Below are 14,334 nucleotides of genomic sequence, written 5' to 3'. Positions count from 1 at the left end.
TTATAATTCTTGGATGTAACATCTATATATTCTTAACATTTATGTAGCGCTAGCATATTCCATGGCACTTTCTTTCAAAGTCAGACAGGGGCATAATGGGAACTGAAAGTGGCCCTGGAAAAATGTGTAGAAGTGGCCTCACATTGGCAGCACCACATGTATACAGTGTAACCATGGCAGCAGCACCACCCCTCACATGTCAACAAACAAAACAGGCCCCACATGCACATCGGGGATCTTCCCGGTGATCCCTATGACCGATACACCCCTGCATCCACCCCATAGTGGGTGCAAAAAATATGTCTAAAACAGGCGTCCCATCTTCTAGGCGTGCCACAAAACGTGCACAACGTTTTCGGACACTCCCAAGAGACGGATAAGTTACATGTGATTGCATGGTAGCTTCCCAGCTACCTCCCAGAAATACCAATTTCACAGAAAGAGGGATCTGTCAATGGATGCATCAATGTGTCACACTTTTAAACTCTATCTTAAGTGTATGCATGCAGAGCCGGCCTTAGGCATAGGCAAACTAGGCAATTGCCTAGGGCATTTGGTATGCTTAGGGGCACCAGCAGCTTCTGCTGATTAAAATGATATGCGGCATGCCTATATTCTGTGTGTGACTGCGGCAGTATCTGCATACGAAATGCTACGTTGCAGTGTATTCCTGGAAATCACTGTAATGTAGCATTTCGTATGCAGATACAGCCACAGTCGCACACAGAATATAGGCATGCTGCATATCATTTTAATCAGCAGAAGCTGCTTGTGCAACCTAGCCACATAGCAATGCAAATAAGATGCATTTTCATAAACAAAAGGCGCCCGACGTTAGCAGAGCTGCCAGCTGACTCATGCCAGGCATCTCCTGCAGAACTAGTGGCGGTGCTAGGGGGCACCAGCCAAAATCTTGCCTAGGGCATCATATTGGTTAGGGCCGGCTCTGTATGCATGGTATAAAGCATTCCCAGTTGGTGATGCACAGTTTGCATTTGGACTTCACAATATGAGAATTATTTCCTAGTGCGATATATAAACAAGTATGTATAACCTTGTATAAGATCTGCAAAAGCGAGATTTATTCTTGTTAAATGAGATATTTAAATGTTGATCACTGAAATGGTTGTTAGGCATGCGCAATGGCAAGAATGTCGCACCCCTTCAGAGAAGGCACAAGTCATTTTCAAATCTCCCTTTCTCCATGCAGGAACTCTATTGGAATTTGTATTTAATATGTATAGCAAAATTAATGATGCAAACTTCAATACCCAATAAACAGAATCCTGTTGGACAAGGGTTATCAACCAATCACTTACAGGCATAATGGCCTTTGTAGTAAAACTAACTTATTCTGCAAAGTCAGCTTTACTGCCATCATTTGATCATCCCTTTGTCGTGGTTGTTGTTTTTGTTATGCTTCATTTGGTAAATATCACACTTATTATTGTTGTGAAAACATCCATTTGGCATTCATCTACTGTAGTATAATCTACTTTTCTCTTAAACAATGTTTTACACTTACAAAGATAGTTTGTAACAAAACAGGTAACAAGTGCACCTCTCCACAACAAATAGTAAAATATCAGTAGGTAAGTACAACATGTTTAAGGTAATCAAGGCCTGGAAATCTTTGGGTAGTCAATTCCTGTATACTGTAATTTTCACCAAAGGTAATAAAATTGAGTAACAATACTGCGCTGCATATTACCTGAGTGTGTACAGAAGACACAGCCTGTACTTCCAAGTTAAATACTCCCTTGTATCCTTCCACCCACTTGATAGGTGTCGGTTGTGCTGGTAATTTCTGTACATAATAAAAATACAATTAAATCTGAGAGGTAATTTTCTAATTTTTTTTTATAATGTCAAGTAAATACTACGAGCATACATGTGTATCTTCTTGTCATTTCATTTAGAATTGAAATTTACATAGTTTTTATAACATTACTACACTGCATAAATTGGGGTATTTGGCAATATCTTACATATTGTACACATTTCATGAAATTAAGTGACTAGTTCAGCTGCAACAGATGAGCTGCCAGCCATAACCTAAATTACCTAGAGCAAGTTTATTAATTAATTTGAAAGTAAAAAGTCACTGTATTGGAAGCTTGACATTTCTATAGTATGTATGATAATCCTGCATGAATAACAAGATACCAAGAACCAAGGATACAGTTAAAATATAATCAATATGTATATCTAAGCATTTATATGAATACTTTTTGCATCTCAATACAAAATAATAAGATTTTACTTACCGATAAATCTATTTCTCGTAGTCCGTAGTGGATGCTGGGGACTCCGTCAGGACCATGGGGAATAGCGGCTCCGCAGGAGACAGGGCACAAAAATAAAGCTTTAGGATCAGGTGGTGTGCACTGGCTCCTCCCCCTATGACCCTCCTCCAAGCCTCAGTTAGGATACTGTGCCCGGACGAGCGTACACAATAAGGAAGGATATTGAATCCCGGGTAAGACTCATACCAGCCACACCAATCACACCGTACAACTTGTGATCTGAACCCAGTTAACAGTATGACAAACGTAGGAGCCTCTGAACAGACGGCTCACAACAATAACAACCCGATTTTTTTGTAACAATAACTATGTACAAGTATTGCAGACAATCCGCACTTGGGATGGGCGCCCAGCATCCACTACGGACTACGAGAAATAGATTTATCGGTAAGTAAAATCTTATTTTCTCTGACGTCCTAAGTGGATGCTGGGGACTCCGTCAGGACCATGGGGATTATACCAAAGCTCCCAAACGGGCGGGAGAGTGCGGATGACTCTGCAGCACCGAATGAGAGAACTCCAGGTCCTCTTTAGCCAGGGTATCAAATTTGTAGAATTTTACAAACGTGTTCTCCCCCGACCACGTAGCTGCTCGGCAGAGTTGTAATGCCGAGACCCCCCCGGGCAGCCGCCCAGGATGAGCCCACTTTCCTTGTGGAATGGGCCTTGACAGATTTTGGTTGTGGCAAGCCTGCCACAGAATGTGCAAGTTGAATTGTGCTACAAATCCAACGAGCAATCGTCTGCTTAGAAGCAGGAGCACCCAGCTTGTTGGGTGCATACAATATAAACAGCGAGTCAGACTTTCTGACTCCCGCCGTTCTTGAAATATATATTTTCAATGCCCGGACCACGTCCAACAACTTGGAATCCTCCAAATCGTTAGTAGCCGCAGGCACCACAATAGGCTGGTTCAGGTGAAACGCTGACACCACCTTAGGCAGAAAATGAGGACGCGTCCGCAGTTCTGCCCTGTCCGAATGGAAAATCAGATATGGGCTCTGATAAAGCTAAATATTTATCGTATATAATACCCTTTATGAGGTCTAAGAACACTGTACGCTATCTACGTATGAAGTACCGTAAGGGTACGCTAGTTGCGTAACAATCGCTTTGCCGTGATCGAGACGCTCAAGCGTCACGTTCACTCACGGCCAAGAGATCACAGGCAGGCACGTTATTGGCTGTTGACTAACGTAATGATTCGCTATAGCGTAGCGGACGCTCGGGACCACGAGGAGATCACCAGCGGCGCTGACGCTCACTATGTTAAACCTTTATATCTAAACCATAAACAATGTAATATGCTGTAAAACCTTTGTGTAGAGATAGGGTGTAGATGCAACCTAGTGTAACCTTATTAACTTAAAAGCTGTTTGAGCGTCACCGACGCTCTGAGAATACTAGACACTATAAGAAATACACAGATACCTGGGCTTAGGGTCCAACGCCTAATATGTATATATTTTGAATGATAAATTTGCAAAAGAATTAATACAAATACAAATCATACACTACAATATAACATAGACTACCTAACCAGATAACTACACAGGAAATATAATACAATTACCATTTAAAGGAAAATAAGAGAGAAAGAGGAGAAGGGAGAGGGAGAGAGAGAAATTGGCCCACAATAACAAGAAGATCAATATAGTTGCGGAGAAACACTTACGCACAAGGGGAAACGATCGCATGCGCCTCGATATCCAGCTCCCGATTATCAGCAATGAGAACCGTTGAAGAGAGTGAACTGGATATGGTCGGCCTGCCTATTTATGCCCCACACACAATACAATTCAATGGTCCCTACAATCTCATTGTTCATTGGACACAGGAATTCGGCTTCGCATTATAACAAAAGGTCATAGGTTGATTCATACAGGTGGGCTGTGACTGCTTCCAACTGTTCAGGTGGGTGGGATACTGAGTTTCCCGCCGCATGACTAAATAAGAACAAATAATAGTAAATGGACATAAACTTCTTATGTCCATAACTATTCGCACGAGCGATTAATCCGCTCCAAACCAACACCGGAATATTGCTATTTAAATACTCTTCCGATGGGTACCAAACACCACTGTATGACCCCTGTTAGACCCTTCGTACAATACAAAGAGGGATCTCTCTGTTCAGGAACATGCTATGTTAACTAAACTTTCAGAATCTATCAAAGGGACCATGATCTACAAAATACATTATTACTGAAAATATGTAACGATTGAGTCGCACGCTACGATCACATAAACTCTACCGTAAATACGCATACCGTGCGCTTGCGGGTGCCCGCGACTGTGAGTATGCGCATGCACGGGAGAGCGCACGCATGCGCAGCGCGGACCAGAATGAGGTGCAAATATGGCAGTGTGTATAGAGATATTTTTCTGACTTTGACAGTCCACCCTTTGGCAGTCAATAATAACTGCCACCTTCTAAAACATTTCAAAAGAGAAAAATATATGTCAGGGGTTAATACATTTACATGGTTGGGTAGGGGAGGAGAGGAGAAGGTAGGAAAAGGGTATGACCTAGTGAGATAGCAGAAGCATGTGTGTATGAATCCGTGCTTGGGGGTCATGTATCATCGTGCCGTACGTGTTTTAAATCAAGCTTCGAGGTATTGCGAAGTATACATTTGAATTCCTTCTTATCCCGTGGTACGGGTCTGTGGATGGGCTGTCAAACTTTACCGAGCTCTTTTCGGCTTTGGTGGTAACAAAATGGGGGAGCACATTTTAGTTGATGATACATGAATGGGGGAGATATGTGATTGCTGATATCTGTGCCTGTATTCCCTATCGACTATGTGTGTCATTACCTGAGGGTTGTAGAGATGAGGAAAAGACATAATTACGGTAAATGCGGTGGTATTCTATGTCAGGTAAATGTACATTCGTCGATTGAGGTCTTGTTTGGTGTCTGTTGAATGCAGTCTTCTTTGTGCTTTTGCCCATAAGGTGCGAGCAAAAGCTGTCAATGTCCATAGATTTACAAAAGTGTTGGGCAAGCGTAATTTTAAAATTTCTAGGGAAACTGGGGATCCATGGCATAGTTCATCAAAAATCTGTGTATCAGGTTGTCAAAACTTCTTCTTTAATCCATCTGTTGTCTGTATATCGGCTCATCAAATTCCTCGTCCAAGTGGGTCTTTTTACCTTGGAGGAAACGGAAAAACAGGTGAAAGAAACGGACCGTAGAAATCGCATTTTCATCACATCATTGTTTCTACATTTGGGTCGTAAATCAAGTCCATTGGAATTACAGTTTCCTCACTCCTCAAACTCATTACCCTTGTACGATGTTTGCACTTCATTAAAGCCTGACCGCATCTAAATATCAATCCAATCGATATGACAACACCTAAGATACATAGGAGAAACTTCCCAACATCCATTATGACTCCTTGAGCCCATTCTCCTAAACCAGAAAACCAATTTCGCGGGTTCAACCATGACACCCAACCAGTCAGCTCATTACCTACAGCAGCAAGAGTGAGATTGTGTCTCCTGCGAAATTCCCACTTCAGTTGGAGAATATCGTCCATCTTTTGGTCTATGACCTCGACCGGATCCTCGGTGCTATTCGTAATATATGTGCAACATTTCACGCCGTATTGTGTTGCCAGTGTGACACAATATCCGCCTGTCACTGCTGTGAGGTAATTGAGAACCATTCTATGCTGTACCAGTTCTGTTTTGTAAGCTTGAAGTTCCCTTCCAGTATACCTAAATGTGTCATCATACATTTCAGTGATATTATCTAACAAATTTGCGAGCGCCGATATGTATTTATAATTCAGCACTCCTCTAGCGGTGCGGGTGAAATCTAACGCGATTAAGAATTGAATCCCGGTGGATTCACTTATCAGATCAGAGGCCGGATGCTCTGTCTTCTCTATCAGGTGCCTCTTAACAACGTGCTCGTAATGGGTGTGAGTATAAGGAGCTTGGGCACCACGGTGTATGTCTTTCATTTTGTCATGTGATACAGTCATTACTTCAGGCAGTACTTTTCCAATATAACACAATCCTTCAGAGTTTGGGGCAAGCCACTTGTACGCCTTTCTCCCGCATATGAAATATGCATCATCGGGGAGAACATATGGGACGGAGTAGGACATAACCATATTACACACCTTCCATGTGAAATCTCCTAACCCTAATTCTTCCATCTGCTTAGTACACGTATCAGGTTGTACGATATGTGCACAGTATCCTGGTGATACCTCTCCAACTCTCGTAATCCTATTTCCTAAGGTATACCTATACCGGAAAGATTTTCCTCTACTGGCTATGTGGCGTACAAGCTCTGTATCTGTAGGCATTCTATCTGCTCTATGCGAAAAGGTCATGGTTTGGTTACTCCATGACACTTCCCAATTTCCCGGCTTTCGGGGATTGGAGATGTTGAAACATAATAGGGACCTATCCACATGGTATTGGTGGAGCTTCAAACTAGGAGGACTGGAGATATTAAACCTTCTGTCCACCGGTCTCCCACCACTTAACTCAAGTACCTCCCCTATCGTTAAAGGAAATGGTACTAGCCCTGATTTGCTATGACCTTGAGGTACTTGAGAGCATACCCAACAATCTGTTTTATTTAACACACTACCCACTAAGGAGTGATAGTCACTCAATGGATGCCGGTCCATATGGATATTAAAACTGGATTGGCATTTCTTTATGCACCCATCCTCAATGACATTGTTACAGAGCCGACAGATACAGTTTTCTTCAGCTAACAATCCTTCACAATTCCTTCTATGGTCAATGCTATCGGATCGTTTTCTGATACTCGCCTTTACTTGTTGGTTAAGTTGTTCTTGGAGAACTACGCCTCCATCTCTGTCATCAGAACCCATTCCAGAACCTCTCTCGACCTCCATGGTACTCTCGCCGGAACAGACTGCTCTGGTCAACATCATGGTCAACAGGAAAATCCGGATCACAGTCTCTTGGGGCAAGTCCATCTTGTAGGAGGAAACGGAGAAGAATGAGAAGGGGAAAAAAAATAATTTGAGGGAGAGGGGATGGGAAGTTGGAGAAAAACAATAAAAAGGGAACAGGGGATCGACAACTGCTTTTGGTCTTGTGATTTTCAATGCTCAGGTGCCGCCTCAATTTTCCTGGAACAGACACTCCAGTGATACAACCTCTACCGTCTGTTCCTTATCACGGGACCTCTCTGGATCAGCAACCTTTTTACAGTGGGACGAATGAACCCAAGTCTCTCTCTCAGCAACCTTCAATGCTGTAGTGCTAGTCAATAAGACCTGGTATGGTCCTTCCCATCTGTCAATAAGGCAACCTGAGCGTAGAAAATTCCGTATCATTACATAATCCCCAGGTTCAATGTCATGACAATTACTATCTGGTAAATCAGGAATCACTAACTTCAGATTATCATTTTGATTCCTTAACTGTTTACTCATGTTAATCAAGTATTTTACAGTCACTTCATTGTTACACTTCAAATCATCCTGAGGGTTAATCATAACATGCGGTTGTCGACCAAACAAGATTTCAAAGGGAGACAGATTAAGAGGGGACCTGGGAGTGGTTCTGATGCTGTACAGTACAATGGGTAAAGCTTCTGGCCATGTCAATCCTGTCTCTGCCATCACTTTACTCAGTTTATTTTTAATAGTGCTGTTCACTCTTTCTACTTTCGCACTCGCCTGTGGACGGTATGGAGTGTGCAGCTTGCTATCAATTCCCATCAATTTACACATTCCTTGAAAGACATCACCTGTAAAATGGGTACCCTATCACTTTCGATAATTCTAGGGATACCATATCTACATACAAATTCCTGCACAATTTTCTTAGCAGTAAACATAGCGGTATTTGTGGCCGCCGGAAATGCTTCGACCCAATTTGAAAAAACATCTATACAAACAAGTACATATTTCAAATTTCGACAAGGGGGTAATTGAATGAAGTCAATCTGTATTACCTGGAAAGGGCCGCCGGCAGGTGGGATATGGGATGGTTCTGTAGGTATTGCCTTTCCAATATTCTTTCTCAAACAGGTAAGGCATGACATGGCTCTTTTACTCGCATGAGAGGAGAATCCTGGGGCACACCAATATGCTCTTACCAACTTGCACATCCCTTCCCTGCCCAGATGAGTCAGCCCGTGAGCTGCTTCAGCCAAACATGGAAGATATGCTCTGGGGGCCACTGGTTTACCATGTCCATCCGTCTAGAGTCCTGAGGACTCCTGGCCATATCCCTTTGCCTTCCAGACTGCCTTTTCCTGTGTGGAACACAAATTTTGCATCTCACACAACTTCTGTGTGTTGATGGTATTAAATACCATCAGTTGTGTGGTGTCTGTCTGTCTGGGGGTAGCAGCTGCTAATTTAGCAGCTTCGTCTGCTCGGCTGTTACCAAGTGATACTGGGTCTTGGCTATATGTATGTGCTTTACATTTGATAACAGCCACTCTGTCGGGTTCCTGTATCGCTGTTAGAAGCCTTTTTATGTGAGCTGCATGCGCTACCGGTGTACCAGCTGCCGTCATGAAATTTCTGAGGCGCCATAGGGCTCCGAAATCATGGACTACCCCGAATGCGTATCTAGAATCGGTGTAGATATTGGCTGATTTTCCCTTAGCCAATTCACATGCTCTGGTTAGGGCGACCAGTTCAGCAACCTGGGCTGAGTGAGGTGGGCCTAGCGGTTCCGCTTCTATGGTGCCTTGGTCATCTACGACTGCGTATCCAGTACACAAGTCTCCAGAGTCTGACTGTCTATGACAACTACCGTCCGTGTAGAACGTAAGTTCTACATCTTCCAGTGGGTTGTCACTGATGTCAGGCCTTGCGGTAAAATTTTGGGTCAAATATTCCATACAATCATGAGTGTCTTCCTTTGTATTAAATCCTCCTTCCCCAGTACTCTCATCCTCCACCCTTTGGGTCTGTCCAGACACACCTGGGAGATATGTTGCAGGATTTAATGCACTGCATCTCCTTATGGTGATGTTTACGGGGGCCATTAGTGCCAATTCCCATCTTGTAAACCGCGCTGATGAGACGTGCCTGGTTTGGGCAGAATTTAACAAGGCTGACACTGCATGTGGTGTATGAATTGTGAGGTTGTGACCTAGCACGACGTCTTCGCTTTTCGTTACTAGCAATGCTATCGCAGCAACGCTTCGCAAGCATGTGGGGAGGGATCGCGCTACCGTGTCTAGCTGAGCGCTGTAATATGCTACTGGCCTGCTGGCATCACCGTGCTTTTGGGTTAGTACGCCTGCCGCGCAACCAGCACTTTCTGTTCCGTATAGTTCAAAGGGTTTCCCATAGTCCGGCATACCTAATGCTGGTGCCTGCGTTAGGCACTGTTTAAGTCTCTCAAATGCTGCCTCAGACTCGTCTGTATGCGAAATCCGATCAGGTTTGTTTGAGGAGACCATCTCCTGCAAGGGTAACGCTAGGATGGAAAACCCTGGGATCCAGTTACGGCAATACCCACACATTCCTAAAAATGTTCTGATCTGTTGCTGGGTTTGTGGCAGAGTCATGTCTCTAATTGCTTGAATTCTATCAGCGGTCAGGTGTCTCAGTCCTTGTGTTAAACAGTGTCCCAAATATTTTACCTTAGTTTGGCATAATTGCAACTTGTCTTTGGAAACCTTGTGTCCTGTGTCTGAAAGATGAAACAGGAGCTGTTTCGTATCCTTCAGGGATGCTTCCAATGAATCAGAACACAGTAGTAGATCATCCACGTACTGTATTAATACTGATCCACTCACTGGTTGGAAAGACTGTAAACAATCATGCAAAGCCTGAGAAAATATACTTGGGCTATCTATGAATCCTTGTGGTAATCGAGTCCATGTGTATTGGACTCCTCTGTATGTAAATGCAAACAAATATTGACTGTCAGGGTGCAGAGGTACCGAAAAGAAAGCGGAGCAGAGGTCAATAACAGTGAAAAATTTCGCAGTGGGAGGGATTTGCATTAGGATGACAGCTGGATTTGGCACTACGGGGAACTGACTCTCAACTATTTTGTTAATCCCCCTTAGATCCTGCACTAGCCTGTAACCCCTCCCCCCACTCTTTTTAACAGGGAAGATGGGACTATTGGCAGTGCTGGACGTTCTTACCAGAATGCCCTGTTGTAGCTCTATTACGGGATACACTCCTAACTCCACCTCTGGCTTCAGAGGGTACTGTGGGATTTTTGGAGCTATCCTACCATCTTTTACTTGTACAACTACCGGAGCTACGTTTGCCATTAATCCAGTGTCCTGTCCATCTTTAGTCCAAAGTGACTCTGGTATCTGAGATGTCATTTCTTCTACTTGGGAGGGAGTCCTATTTGTCATAATGGTATGTGACATTAATTTTGACGGGGAGTCTAACATGTCTCGCACTTCCTGAGCGTGATTCTCAGGTATGTCCAAGAATACACCTTCAGGAGTACAATAAATGACGCACCCCATTTTACACAGTAAGTCTCTTCCCAGGAGATTAGTCGGTGCCGATGCAGCCAGCAAAAAGGAATGCTTGGTATGTAAAGGCCTTACTGTAATCTCGGCTGGTTTGCTAACAGGGTAGTGCTGGACTACTCCCGTTACCCCTATGGCTGGAATTGTCTTACCAGTGGTTCTCATGCCCACTGTCGAATTTATCACTGATTTGGCCGCCCCTGTGTCTACAAGAAAGTTTAATGATTTACCAGCTACATTGATTGCAATTTCTGGTTCACTTTCAAGGCTTGCAATCAATTTTACTGGCTGCAGATTACAGGTATGGCCACACCCCTATTGGGTATGGTGACCTCCCTGAATCCCGCTGGCAGCAACTACTTGTGACGGAGTTAATTGGGAGCTACCAGAGGCTTGCCAGTCTCTGTTCGGGGGGTATCTTTTTGTTTCCCCTGTATGTGGCTCATAACTCCGTTTCTGCGGACCTTGCTCCCAATGTCGTGTGTCGTGTCGTTGTCTAGGGGGTTGGTATGAGTTTCGTGAATTCTTCATTCTACAATCTCGTGCCATGTGTCCCTGTTTATGACAAGAATAACAAGTAACCACATTTGACTTACCCACAGGGTTTGGTGATACAAACAAAGGCTGCCTTGTGGTCAGGGCCTGTATACTTACGGCCATTAATTTATCACCTTGTTGTTCCCTGTGTCTGGTGATGTTCCTATCGTGATCAATAGCAGCCTCTCTCAAAGTAGCCACAGACAGACCTCGCCAACACGGTTGTGTGGTCTGTACCCTAGTCTTCAATGACTCTTTCAAACCATCCATCAGTACCGATACTGCTACTTCTCGATGGTTTGTGTTTGTTTTAATGTCCTCTATGCCTGTGTATTTTGCCATTTCTGATAATGCTCTGTGAAAATACTCTGCAGCTGTTTCTGACTCCTTCTGTTTAATGGAGAATATCTTGTTCCATTTGACTACCGCTGGGAAATACTCTTTTAACTGTAAGCTTATTCTTTTTACATTATCTTTGTTGTACACATCTGTAAGAGGTACATCCTGATCTAATCCGCAATCAGCTAAAAATTGAGTTGCGTCAACATTGGAGGGTAAACATGCTCTCAGCAATATCTGCCAGTCTTTATTGTTGGGCTCTACAGTGTTACCTAAGTCTCTGATGTATTTTTGACTGGCAACTAAGTCTTTTCTAGGGTCAGGGAATTCAGACACTATGGTCCTTAATTCCATTCGGGAAAATGGGGTGTACATGGCAATGTTTCTAATGGGAGTGGCTCCTGATGTGTCTGTTTTCCCATTTGGCACTGCTATTACTCTAACGGGATTAACTCTAACAACCTCATTCTGTGTAGATTCTACAGGCTGTGGTGAAATAGTTTCAGCATAGTGTATGGTGCCGTACTTACCCGTTGATACGACCTCACCTATCCCTCCGCTAGGGGCTTTCGTTACTAATCTCGGGGGTTGAGCTGTGCCTACAGTGGTCTCTGCTATGGTGGCTGCTAGAGAGAGCGCTGAAATTGTTGCCGATTCGTCCTCTTGATCACACTCCTGAGGAAAGTTCAAAACAGGGTACAACTTGCACGGGTTAATACTTGCATTGGTTAATTGGTTAACATTATCTTTAACATTTACACAGTTGCTAAGTGTTTGTTTGTTACACCTTAATGCGTCATTCTCCGCAACCAATTTTTCTCCCGATATATATGGTGGCGGTGGGGCCGTGGCGATCAGTTTCCTGATAGGGCCAGATCCCGCCGCTTGAGCCAATCCTCTCTGTATGTCACCTTCCTGTTGCCACAACTGCAAATAATCGTAATGTTTGATTCGTCTCTTTGTTGATTTAATGAGACATATCCTCCTCCTTAAATTTTGTAACACTTCTGAGCTGAAGCTACCTACTCTTAGGAATTTCTCCCCGTCATGTACTGTCATTCTCTCCCATTCATCACATAAAGCTTCTGTGTGACTTCCGTATTTCTCACACATTACATACCTTGCCGACCCAATTGGTCGGTTCACTGAATCAACCCGAACCGAGGTTGATCGCCCCCTACCTGAACAAGTGGCCCCCATAGTTCGAAAGTGTTGCTTTATCCAGCCAACCCTTACGCAAACCAAATGTCCAAAATAGGCTGACGGTGGCGGTTTACCGAGTACCCCACTCACTCGCCCACGCCGACCAATACGACCTGATCACACCGATATGGTGCTGGCGTACTCGACCTAGGGCCCCTGCGACCTGAACCTCTATTTACTGGAACCTGTGAGGGTGATCCGAAGAACACTTACTCTTTCCAGTAACTATTGGTTGCTGGATAGTTCCTGAGTGAGCAGCGAACTTCCCTTAAAATAAAAAAAATTACACAAATCACGTTAGAATGTACAAATAGCGTTTATGACCTTCGTACACAAATAGTACCGGTCAGGTTTACTAATGCACACAATTACGTGCGGTACAATCGTTCAGCACATAAGCAACTAATCTTATGTACGGAGCGACCAGTGGAATCGAAAATTGCGGCTGCGAATTCCTTCAGCCAGAGCTTGTATGGCCTATATGGGTGTTGCACCAACCCTTTCTTGGTGTTGTGCCTGTGGACTGTATAGCGGACTTCCTTGTCTGCTGTACCTGAACCTGCTGGTCTGTTATGACCTCCTGGTCTGTTACAGCATGACCTCCTGGTCTGCTACACTCTAATGCTCAAATTGTATATTTAACCAGGGATGCCTCCCTAGCCACCGTGTACGTCACTTACACGCATGTACCTCACGAGTACTCGACTTTTCTTGTGGTTCAACCTTTAAAATTGTAAAAACAAACACTCACTCACCACATATACACTTTTGTTTCTATTTCTATTTCTGCGCAGAAATTTTTCTTTAGACCAGATGTGTTACCAATTAGGAGAAGGATCTGTTAATTTAAATTTGGAATGTAAAAAAAAATAGATTTGCGCGATTTATCGCCTGGCGTTACTTATCGCGTTGAGAGGAGAGAAAAAAAACTTGTGATTTGAGTTACGTGGGCGTACCCGTACGCTCCGTTGCGTAATATACGCTGCGTGCGTCGGCCCTTGGATTGCGTACGCAAGTCTCAGTCTTTTGTTAGAGACACGTGTACGCAAAGCAAAGATCCACCGTAACACAATTTATACGTTTATCAATGTAGATGATCCTTTATCATCTACCGCGCACCACACTGACTTCGCCTTGTCTCTCAGGCACAGCTGTGTGTTTGTCTATATTTTAACTATGTTACCTTTACTCTTAAACTATGAAATAGTGACAAATCTCTCTAAGCACGTTTATCAACTATAGAACTGGCAAACAGGAGAGTGACATACGAAAATACACCAATGAAAAGGAAATGCAGATATATATGTGTGCGTGCGTGTGTACGCAAGACAGAAAAATAAACAGTTTTTAAAAAGACACTATTGTTTTGTTCTTACCTCCGGTTCCCGGATTCCTTCAGCACCCTTTACTTAGAGAAGCAGACGCTTATCCAAACAGCACTACGAGGAATATGATCTCCCGCCCTTTGCTGCTGGATAATGT

At 43.6% G+C, this 14,334-nt stretch overlaps 1 protein-coding gene across 2 annotated transcripts in view; it reads right to left on the bottom strand.

Moving 5' to 3' along the window:
- DOCK8 (dedicator of cytokinesis 8) overlaps positions 1-14,334 on the bottom strand; it is a 458,638-nt gene that overhangs the window by 177,822 nt on the left and 266,482 nt on the right. For both annotated transcript variants that reach the window (XM_063913931.1, XM_063913933.1), the window contains exon 19: positions 1,712-1,807. In XM_063913931.1, coding sequence (XP_063770001.1) covers positions 1,712-1,807 — 96 coding nt within the window. The remainder of the gene's footprint in view (positions 1-1,711; positions 1,808-14,334) is intronic.

This window comes from Pseudophryne corroboree, chromosome 1, assembly GCF_028390025.1.
Source record: "Pseudophryne corroboree isolate aPseCor3 chromosome 1, aPseCor3.hap2, whole genome shotgun sequence".
Classification (NCBI taxonomy): domain Eukaryota; kingdom Metazoa; phylum Chordata; class Amphibia; order Anura; family Myobatrachidae; genus Pseudophryne; species Pseudophryne corroboree.
This window is presented reverse-complemented; position numbering and strand designations above follow the sequence as displayed.